The 12557-nt window shown below is 39.0% G+C and overlaps 1 protein-coding gene across 1 annotated transcript in view; it reads right to left on the reverse strand.

Moving 5' to 3' along the window:
* CGREF1 (cell growth regulator with EF-hand domain 1) overlaps positions 1 to 12557 on the reverse strand; it is a 206189-nt gene that overhangs the window by 116770 nt on the left and 76862 nt on the right. Inside the window, exon 5 of the mRNA XM_053709406.1 lies at positions 7997 to 8064. Coding sequence (XP_053565381.1) covers positions 7997 to 8064 — 68 coding nt within the window. The remainder of the gene's footprint in view (positions 1 to 7996; positions 8065 to 12557) is intronic.

Here is a 12557-nt window from a genome sequence, read left to right on the forward strand (position 1 = left end):
TCGTGTAGTGCATGCCATCTCACCTGGTGATCTTATAATGGTTAAGTCTTTTCATACCCAGGTACTTGCTGCACAGTTACAGAATGATAATCGTGTAGTGCATGCCATCTCACCTGGTGATCTTATAATGGTTAAGTCTTTTCATACCCAGGTACTTGCTGCACAGTTACAGAATGATAATCGTGTAGTGCATGTCATCTCACCTGGTGATCTTATAATGGTTAAGTCTTTTCATACCCAGGTACTTGCTGCACAGTTACAGAATGATAATCGTGTAGTGCATGCCATCTCACCTGGTGATCTTATAATGGTTAAGTCTTTTCATACCCAGGTACTTGCTGCACAGTTACAGAATGATAATCGTGTAGTGCATGCCATCTCACCTGGTGATCTTATAATGGTTAAGTCTTTTCATACCCAGGTACATGCTGCACAGTTACAGAATGATAATCGTGTAGTGCATGCCATCTCACCTGGTGATCTTATAATGGTTAAGTCTTTTCATACCCAGGTACATGCTGCACAGTTACAGAATGATAATCGTGTAGTGCATGCCATCTCACCTGGTGATCTTATAATGGTTAAGTCTTTTCATACCCAGGTACTTGCTGCACGGTTGGCTGCACGGTTACAGAATGATAAACGTGTAGTGCATGCCATCTCACCTGGTGATCTTATAATGGTTAAGTCTTTTCATACCCAGGTACTTGCTGCACGGTTACAGAATGATAATCGTGTAGTGCATGCCATCTCACCTGGTGATCTTATAATGGTTAAGTCTTTTCATACCCAGGTACTTGCTGCACAGTTACAGAATGATAATCGTGTAGTGCATGCCATCTCACCTGGTGATCTTATAATGGTTAAGTCTTTTCATACCCAGGTACATGCTGCACAGTTACAGAATGATAATCGTGTAGTGCATGCCATCTCACCTGGTGATCTTATAATGGTTAAGTCTTTTCATACCCAGGTACTTGCTGCACAGTTACAGAATGATAATCGTGTAGTGCATGCCATCTCACCTGGTGATCTTATAATGGTTAAGTCTTTTCATACCCAGGTACTTGCTGCACAGTTACAGAATGATAATCGTGTAGTGCATGCCATCTCACCTGGTGATCTTATAATGGTTGTACGTTTATCAAGAAAAATAGCTCTGGAGCCAAAGTAGAAGGGGCCTGTCTGTGAATTATTTATCACAAATACAGCCACTGAAGTCACAGAAGTTAAATCATGGCTCTCACTACAAATTGGTGCCACCACAGACTGATCCTATCGCTAGCAAGGAAATCCATAAAGACTGAGCCTTTGGGAAGTATCATTCTCTAATAGTGCTTGATTATTTCCCGAATGTTTAAAGCTAATGAACTCATTTTTTATTTTTCATTATAATTTCTGTATGCTGCATTTACACCCTAGTAACGCTCTTACTGGTGTGTAAAGGAATTCTCTGTTGTATAAAGCTTTAGTAATCACTCAAATGTTAGCAATTACTTTTTGTATGATTTATTTATTCTATTACTGTGTAATTGTATATCAAACTCACCATGTATCATTTTATATTTTGGGTATTCTCATTATTCCCAGTTATGTCTGCCATACCACCCCATGGGAACAAGACAATGCATTTATTGTTACTGCCACACTGATGGTACAGGTGCCTGTTGGATCTGTGGTTTCATACCCCATATCCATGAGTCTGGTACCTCTGTATTAATGGTGAAGGATAAATAGGAGCGCCTAGGGCTTAGGTATAATCAGGAATCACACTATGATTAAAAATACATATAATAATTTATTACACCATCTCAATATAAAACAGAAATATTAAAATAAGTTCAACCATTAATTTGAACAAGTTATTGGGACCCTTGTTAGAGGATCTTTGCTTAAATGGATCAGTTTCTCTTCTGATTGTTACAGATGGAGGGAGGGAGTAAAGTCCTCCAAAGAATTAGGAGTATATTAAAATAGATACTGTGCTTTATCACAATAATAAATTAAAATAGATACTGTGCTTTATCACAATAATAAATTAACTTAGATTCACAACATATAGTACATATAATTGTAACAAAGTGGTGAAAATCGGTGGTTTAAAAAACTAATGTTAAAAAACTGTGGTTAAAAAAGTTGGTAAAAAGATCCAAAAAAAATTCAAATAACCAAAAATAAAAAAAAATAAAAAAAATGGAAGACAAAACCGGTTTGTCAAAAAAGTTTGTGGTAAGTTAAAAATGTATGTGATGTGCTTAAAAAATAAATGTGGGGACTTCCGGTGGGAGGCATTCCAAGATGGCAGCAACAGGCTGAAGCTCTGTGGAGACTATGTTTTAATTATCATTTTACTGCCGCAATTCTTGGCCATCCACACCTCCCTTGGCAGAATTCGTGCCTGGGAACCATAGTGGATTGAGACTATAGCATCTTCTCAACCCCGGAAGGCATTTATCCAAGAAGGACTTTCCCTGACACGTTAGGGGAAACTATTTACCGCCACCGTTATCTACTCATAGCCTGTTGAAGCAAATATGCTTGCTAACGCAGACATTATTAAAGAGCTAACTGCAGTGTTTACCCCGCTGCTGGATGGTCTACTGGACACCTGCTTGGAGCTATGCGAGGAAGTACGGAAGGCAGCAGTTGTGACCCGGCGGAGCCCGGACGCATGTGAGACTGGTAAGGGACGCACCTTGACTGATCACCCGACAAGCTGTATCTCAACCCAACAGGCTAAATACCCAGAGAGACCTGTATCAGCCTATCGGTATTATTGCACAGACACCTATTTCTCTTACTCCATGGGAATCAGAGCTCCAGAAGACGACATGTGCGCAATGTACGGCACTACTGTGGGGGACTTTCCCTGGAAATCATGGCGGACATCTGCTTTGGAATCACCTACGTCATTCTACTACTACCTGCGGGTGAGCCAAGAATGCAAGCCATCTGATCTGACTGAGTCGACATTGAATAGAAATTCAGAATTTGGTGACCCTGAAACCTCACACGTATTTCCTCTAAAGAGTGTTAATATCTTGCTGCCCCTTGAGGTGAATGAATCATGGCCTTGCTGTACCGTATGGCGAATCATCCCTAGAGTAGTTACACTACGTGGATTATCCCTTCCAGCAGGTATTGGGTGAACACTTGTCCTGGCAGTCTATATTTGGTAGGGACTGATAACCTGATGACATTTAATCTTGAATCCCTTCATAACACAATAAACGTATGGGGACTGGCTAGACTGTGTATGCAACTTCACATGAAGACTCAGGCATCATGGAGCTTGCTTATTTATTGGCTACATTTTAATCCACACATTTGCAATATGGACTGCTGTTCACCCCTTGGTCTAAATTACAAGCTTTTAGTCTTTTATGGTACTAGCCAAATTTTTATCTTGCTTTGATTTATGCAGTTTGTCCTATTTATTGGCTGCTTAGGGGAACCTGAGCATTTTGTCAAAGCTGCTTATTTTGTTCTATAGCATGGCAATACATATCTTACTGTATATACACGGTCAACTACTGGTGACATGTGGAGTCCTTTACTTACAGACTGTCCTCTTGGGGGTTGGGGGATGGGGGCAGACACCTGTTCTATATATACACTCTTCTATATTTTGCACTAATTTGCTGACTCCATTAATGTGTCTGCGGACTGATGTTAACACCCCCTAATGTATATCTTGCTTGAGGATGTATGAACACTAGCTAGACAAAGTGAATAACGATCTATTTAGTCTGCCCATGCTTCACTAGCTTATCTGTCTATAAGACAACTAAACTCAGGATTAGATATGTGAGAATTTAAACACCGGCAAATCAATTTCTGCATCTGAAATATAGGCTAGTGACAGTAAGACTGCCAATATATCGGCACATCTGTCTCATCTAGGTTGTTGAGGTTGGTTTATAGGTTTAGGGTAGCGAGTTTTATTTCATATTATACTATTTTATTTTATTGTATTACTCTGTGTGGCTGGCTGTGGTGTATGTTCTCTGTTCTGGTTGGATAGGGGCAGCCAGTTGTTTTATACATATGCCCTATTACACTCTGCACTACTGTGTCAATAGATGTTCATATCCGGTGGTGAAACCATATCGGGCCTGACCAGCTGACTCTAACATATCCACAACCTCTTATAGAAGGTCTCTGCCTCATAGCCGACTTGTAATCTTATCTGACATTAACCCCCCTATTGACGGGTAATTGCTGCTGTATCGTTGACTCCTTCAGGGAATCTTAGGACAGATGATCACATTTCTAAATGTATATCCTCTCTGAGGGAAAATAACTTTTAATTTGACAAAGCCCATGCTTAAATAGTTGGTATGCCTATAAGACACTGAAACCTATGATTTGATATGAGAGAGGCAATCTTATTAAAATTCCCGGGAATACGACTCCCTTCATGATCATCCTTATATAGGATCTTTGGTAATTTCCCCGTTATTGAATTACTCCGAGCTTATCTCAGAACTTCACCATATATTGACACATAGACCCTGTCGTATAACCTGAACACTGGCAAATCACTTCATATCATTCATATGAAACACAACTTACTGACATTACGACTGACAATATATCTACACCACTGACTGATCTGTATGGCGTGGTTTTGTTTCTATGTTTAGTTTAGGGAGTTTTATTGTTTTGTTCTGTGTTGTGTGTTATTGTATTAAAAATAAAAAACAAGGAAGCGCAGGTGCAACAAAAGGTAATAATTAACAAAACTTGACATACCCCCCCATTGCATGGATTAATCCAGGTTATAATAGTACTCTGTATACACGCTTGCAGCTCACATGTGTTATGCTTTATGAAAATGTATGATACTGCTATGTATTTTCTAAAGGCCAATATGTTACTTTAGATGTTGTATCGTTATTTCACATGCTATGTTCATTCCATAATATGAAATCTCCTGTTGTTGTAACCTTGCATTTCAGTATATGCACTTAATTGATTGTACCTGTGTGTTTTCCTCAATAAAAAGAATTTAAAAAAATAAAAAAAATAAAAAATGTGATAATAATATCGCAATAGTGATTCTAATCAAATCTACAATCACCAATAATACAGACTCCTGTTAGGAAAATGATCTCTTGGAAAAGCTTCTAAGGATATTGTTTTTATTCCCTCCTAACAGTCTTCCACCAGTGTGGATTATCTCCAATTGGACTAATCACTAGGACATTTTATAGAATCTGTAGTAGTTTTTAATATGTTTATAATCATTATTAAGTTTTTGCCAACAACATTGTTATTCGTTTAGTCCAATAGTGGGAACCTGAATATTGTTACTACATTGTTTTGTTGATTTGTTTCAATCTTTGTTTTTTGGGTCAAATATCATTATATATTCCAAGAGATAATTTTCCTAAAAGGAGTCTGTATTATGGGTGATTGTAGATTTGATTAGAATCACTATTGCGATATTATCACATTTATTTTTTAAGCACATCACATACATTTTTAACTCACCACAAACTTTTTTGACATACCGGTTTTGTCTTCCATTTTTTTTATTTTTTTTTATTTTTGGTTATTTGAATTTTTTTTGGATCTTTTTACTAACTTCTTTGTTTGGTACCACATTTTTTAACCACAGTTTTTTAACATTAGTTTTTTAAACCACCGATTTTCACCACTTTGTCACAATTATATGTACTATATGTTGTGAATCTAAGTTAATTTATTATTGTGATAAAGCACAGTATCTATTTTAATATACTCCTAATTCTTTGGAGGACTTTACTCCCTCCCTCCATCTGTAACAATCAGAAGAGAAACTGATCCATTTAAGCAAAGATCCTCTAACAAGGGTCCCAATAACTTGTTTAAATTAATGGTTGAACTTATTTTAATATTTCTGTTATAATAATTTATTACACCATCTCAATATAAATGTATTTTTAATCATAGTGTGATTCCTGATTATACCTAAGCCCTAGGCGCTCCTATTTATCCTTCACTGCTATTTCTCTTAGACCAAATAGGGGGTCTTCTTAATAGTGTAGCCGGTATATAGTCTTAGGCGCTGTCCGCCCTCCCATTCATTTTTACCTCTGTATTAATGTTCTTTTAGTTAAAATACTATTAAATTAGGCATTTCAACAATGTATACAATGTTACACTATTGACAATGAAACATTACTATACATTCATTTTTGTTTTGCTTTCATTTTTTGTAAAGTACATATAAAAAGTGTACTTGTTAAATTTTCTCCCAGCGATGATTGGATTAATTATTTAGCTAATGTATCTGGGAGGTTTTGTATATTGCTCCTTCCCCACATTCTCTATTTGTTTTTGTTTATTTTCAGATGGATTATTAGTTTTGCATTCATTTTAATAGCAGTGAGCATTCAAGGTAGTTAGGTGTTAATATAATTGTGCTTAAATACGTATGTACTTATGTTTAGCTATTAGATACAGATTACAAAGCAATAGACCGTATATCTGTGGCAACCCCAGTCTCTTAAAGGGACAGTACACTAAAAAATTGTTTTTATATTAATCTATTTTAGGCTTGTTATACCAGCTGCAGAGTATAAAAATAATGAGAAATTGCATTTTCAGGTTTATTTGTGTAAATGAAGTAGCTGGATTTCTGCTTTTAAACCACAGCCTATTGCAAGGGGTTGAGCTTCAGGTAATATCATATCCCATTATGTTATCACTTTGTTTACACAGACTTACATCCTTATCTTTTAATTATGTGGAAAATCAAATCTCAATACTTAGAGAGAACAATGGAAAATTATAATTTTATTACTTAACTATCCTGCATGATATTAAGTTTAGTGTTTTGGATTTTGATTTGACTTTTGGCCTGTCAGGATGGCTGGGTAAATTGGGGGTGCAGATACTGCTAGGTTTGCTAATCTTTGTCGTACTAATTGTTTTTCTTTCTCTTGTAGTAATCTGTCTCAAATTAATGCTTCACAAGCTCTGTAACCTCGTCAGCCCAGCAACCAGCAGACTGATGCCCTCCTGTGAAGCTCCAGCCTTGCATTTGCCCCATTGTTATGACCACGGCAACTCTGCACTGCAGTTTGAGATGGAATTCAGCCGACTAAATCATATTGCTGTTTGATGCTATTGTCAGAGTTTAACAGCATCAGAGGAGGGACTGTTGGAAATAATAAGCAATATCTGTAACTGTTTTTCCTGCAGTGCTTAGTGAGCTCTGAATGGGTTAATTTCTATGCAGGCATTGTTAGTCAGGAGGGGCCTGTCTTGCTTAAGGGCAATGTTTTATAGTAGCTAGTGTATGTCTCTTTATTTTTCTTCTAAATCTAATCCTTTTCTATCCTTGTATCTAAACATTCAATTCCCTTGTTATCCTGGTAGGCCAAACATATGTGAGTATATGGATGGATGTATACCATAAATTAGTAAGCTTGTAGAATGATATGCTTTTTACACAGCTCTCTTTGTTAACATAAGAGCAGACATTAGTTCATCCCTGACCTTTGCCCTTTTATGATATACGGTCAGACAGTTAAACCAGCTACTTTGAGGAATAGAACTTAGTGAATAGAATTCTGTCTAACTGTGTTTTTTACTTATGTTATAAACATATTTGGTAAAAACCCTTGCATTTTTTAGCTAGCCAATCATAAACTGTAATAGCCTAGATGTGTAGTGTATAAAAACCTGGGATGGGGACTGACCCCCCCCCCCCCAGAGAAAAACCTTGTATTCATTCTCTCCTCACTCCAGTGTGATTTTTCAATAAATGAACCCTCTTTAACCTGTCATGGTCTGAAGAGTTATTCAGTCCAGGGTGAATATCACCAACAGTATGTATATATGTATGTGTGTGTGTGTGTGTGTGTGTGTGTGTGTGTGTGTATGTATGTATGTATATATGTATGTATTTATATATGCCTGTGTGTGTTTCTATGGCTATATGTAGGTTTTTATGTTTGTAATCTGACGTAGGGAACAGCGGTATAAAATGTGTATGGGTACTCACCTTTATATCTTGGAAGATCTCTTGGCTCCTGAGAAGGATTAATAATATTCAGGTATCCTTGTAAAAGCCTAAGAAAAGAGGTAAGTGACTTTATACTGACACCAATCACACACATACACTATTAATTGTGTAAGTACCTAATGCAGGGTGTAAGTGACCTTATACCGACACCAATCACACAGATACACTATTAATTGATTGGTGTCAGTATAAGATCGCTAACCTCCTGCATTAACACATTAAGCACCCCCTTCCTCTGCCATCTCTGTCCTGAGCTGTCTGTCTTGCCCTATAACTACAGGTGACAATGAGCACACGTCCCTACTGAGCAGATGGTTGTCTCACCCTATCAGTGCAGGAGTTCCCATGTATAACTGTATAAATAAGACATAAAACTGCTATGATCTAGGACTATATAATATCAGAAGACCTAGGGGTACATTTATCATTGTGTGGACAGACATGATCCGCTATAGCGAATCTTGTCCACCGCACATTGATAAATGCCAAAAGCATACGCTGTCGGCATTTGTCATTCCACCAGCAGTTCTTGTGAACTGCTGGTGCAATACCGCCCCCTGTAGATTCGCGGCCATTTGGCTGCTAGCATGGGGTGTCAATCAGCCCGATCGTAGATCGTATTCGATTGGGCTGATTGCTGTCCGCCACCTCAGAGGTGGCAGACGAGTTAAGGAGCAGCGGTCTTAGGATCGCTGCTTCTTAACTTCCACTTCAGATGGAACTGAAGTGGAGTAGGTCGGAGGCAACAGCCGCTACTTCATAAATCAACCCAACTTCATAAATGGGGATTTAAAGCATTGGTAGATGATACGGTTTCACATTTATATTCCCTGGGTTTTACACAAGCTGTACCTTCTGTTACCTACAAAGCGGTCACACACTAGACCTTGTAATCACTACTGAGGTAAAAACCCAGCTATGTGGTCTTAATAACCTCTTTATAACTAGTCACTCTATTACCCTGTAGAGATAACTAGTTATGGACCACTAAAGGGTCATCATGACAAAGCTTTATGCTACACATGTGCTTAACAGCTGTGAGAGTAGAACACAAGACAAGAATGTCCTGGACTCCATTGCCCACATAAGCACTTGACCCCTTACCACTCATCAGAAGTCTCCCTGATTTGACAGAACCATCAGATAGATTACAAAGAGAGGATGTGCTAGGAAATCCCAGAAAAGTGGAGAACACACACAAATGCTTGCCAAAAAAACAACAAAACAAAAACCTCCAAAACAAATAATAGACCAGACTAGCTCTCTCACACAATTGAAAAACTTTGTAGTTCAATTTGCCTAAATACTGTCTCAACCGTCACGCAGTCAAAAAACGTAAGTCTGGGGTCTGTCACACGGCTCCCTCCTGGTGGGACTGTCATGTATATCCTCTAACAACATCTACTTGCCCTTTAACTAGGAGGTGTGCTTTAACCTCCTGCACCTGTATATAAGTACCTCCCACAGTTCTAACAGTGCTTGGTAATATTTGGTATCCTGTTCCTATATTCACCTGCCTTTACTCTGGAAGAGTAAGCTACATCGTATTGATATTCTCAGCCTCTCATTCTGTTGTACTCTGAGGGCAATCTCTAATCCTCCGGATTTCCTCTAAAACTTACTATTGCCACTGAATGGACTTCCTTGTTGTTTCCCCAGCTGAACACCGCAAGCCGCAGACTCTCTAACAGCTGTGCTGTCTCCTACTTCCTGTAACAACTCCGGAGGGCAAGCGGTGACATCACACGCCGAAGCTACATTCAGGCAACGCCTCTCTCCCCGGACCAGAGCTGCTAACAGCTCCAACTTCCACGAGTGTGCACAGTAAGATCTTAAGCCTTAACTAAACCAAGCTTGTTACCACAACCTTTATACCTAATCTTATATCACCTTGTATTTTGTAAGCCTGTTATCCCTTACACGGTTATGTGTTTAAACTGCAGTACCTCTTCATTTATCTGGTGTTGTGTTTAACGTTTATCTGTCATACCTGCTGCCTCACTTGACAATAGATTCACTTAAAACACATTCTAACACCTTAAAGCAAGGTTAGTGTTGTTGCTTTCAATATGATTCTTTATATCATATGTTGCCATCCTCTCCTAAAGCAACAACTCTGCCACAATCTAATCCTAGGGGCTAAACAGATCTTACTTCAATAGAATCTGTATATACATCTACTGTTGGATTCAATTAATGAGGAGGTGAGGGAAAAGACAAATCACACAAAATATTCCCTCTGACCCTCTAGGAGGCGCTAAAGATAACAAAAAGTGAAAGGATAGACATACAGTGTATTATAACTAAGTAAGAATCACATGTAATATATTACCACAGACAAGTAAATAGATGTAATAGAGTCCAAATTAATGTCAGCTAAGATCCTTAATGCTGAACATGCGTGTTTGATTGTAGAGAAGATACAGGAGGCAGCTCTCTAACAGCATACAACGATGGACAATCTGTTATAAAGATATAATAGATAGAGGCACCAATGGTGCAGATCAATGAAGAATCTCAAGGGTTACCAGTAAGAGATATGCACAGGGTACTCACTTGTAGAGAAGGCAATCAATTATGCCCATAGAAGCAGGCTGGATTTTTGCAGTAGTCCAGCTAACTGATCAAGGCCCCACAGGCAACTCCAAGGTGCAGGGGATCATCAGGTCCAAGATGTAACCCAAACAGGTATACAGGCAGGATAGTAGGATTAGGGACTCACACCCTAATAGTAGCGTAGCACCAAGATATAGTGGACACTTAAAAGTTGGTAAAATAAAAACAAATTTATTTAAAAATTGTAAAAGACACAACTTATTCCAGTGCCAAATAAAATCTTGGATAAAAGGAGAAACAATGCTGCAACGCGTTTCTCAGTAAAAACTGTTTCATCAGGCATGTCTCCCATAAGCTTATTTGATCCTTATATAGGGCTACGCTACTAACAATTCCCCTACTCCCACCCCTCTCAAAACAAATGATACAACCAATCAAAACCCTTCATCTGCATCAACCCCCTTGCTGCAGTAAAATTTCGGTCCAAAATACATGATAAGAGAGTATATAAAATGTTTTTTCAATAATAAATATGAGCCTTGTGAAGTGCTCCGTAAATGAGTGTATTAATAGTGTTTGTATTTGTAATTAAAAATGTCACAAATGTGTAATTTGTAAGGATTCCCTTTCTTTCGTAATTTAGGCCTGCTGATAGGTGGATTGACATGTCAATCCAAAATACCGGTGATGGATGGCTTAATTAGCCAGTCCTATTAGCTGCAGTTGGTATGACACGTCATCCACTTAAATTAAGGTTAAAGGACAACACCCATTATTCAGCCAATTGTTGAAATCAGGGGGAGCATGCGCAATCAACGCTCTCCCTATTGGTGGTGACATGAATTACGTAACATAGATACATCAAGGCTTTATATTGTTGCTAGCACCTGCAATGTTGTTAGCAACCACAATACACTCTGCGGCTTGATAACTTATTGCACTGACATACATGCTGTGCGATCATTGCGATGAAAAAAATTGTAATGTTACCCGTGTGTTATAACGATCTAAGTATGCGATCTAACTGAAAAGGCTCTTAGAATGTTACCAGATATACTGTGTGTGGGCATCAGAAAAACTATTATAGAGCCTATGCGAAAACGATGTGATAGTCTATGATAAAGTGACTGTGGGGCCTAGTTATCAAGCCGTCAACCTCAAATACGCTGGAATTCCGCAGCGTATTTGTGGCGAGGCTGATACGCCTTAGTTATCAAAGGCTCGAGACCGGCAAAAGTAGAATTTTGTGACGTAAGCTTCGATCCGCCTGACTCAGTCCGACACAGATCGATTCTTACGTCACTCCAGATGTTCCGCACACAAGTGCGGCACATTCTCACTACTTTTGCAAGTTATCAAATGACTAGCAGGTACGCTCGGCACTTTTACGGCCCAGCGTACCTGGTTTTCAAACCGCCACCCCTGGAGGCGGCGGATCCCATAGGAATCAATGGGAGTCTGACCATAGCGAAAGTACAAGTTCGCTGCTGACAGACATCCCATTGATTCCTATGGGAGCTGTCTACACCTAACACCCTAACATGTACCCCGAGTCTAAACACCACTAATCTGTCCCCCCTACACCGCCGCAACTAAATAAAGTTATTACCCCCTAAACCGCCGCTCCCGGAGCCCACCGCAAGCTACTCTATACATATTAACCCCTAAACCGCCGCTCCCGGAGCCCACCGCAACTATAATAAATGTATTAACCCCTAAACCGCCGCTCCCTGAACCCGCCACAACCTATATTAAATGTATTAACCCCTATCCTGCCCCCCCCTACACCGTCGCCACCTATAATAAATTTAATAACCCCTAATCTGCCCCCCCTACACCGTCGCCACCTATAATAAATTTATTAACCCCTATCCTGCCCCCCACTACGCCGCCGCCACTGTAATAAAATTATTAACCCCTAAACCTAAGTCTAACCCTAACCCTAACGCCCCCCTAACTTAAATATTAATTAAATAAATCTAAA

This window comes from Bombina bombina, chromosome 4 (genome assembly GCF_027579735.1).
Source record: "Bombina bombina isolate aBomBom1 chromosome 4, aBomBom1.pri, whole genome shotgun sequence".
NCBI classification, from domain to species: Eukaryota; Metazoa; Chordata; class Amphibia; order Anura; family Bombinatoridae; genus Bombina; species Bombina bombina.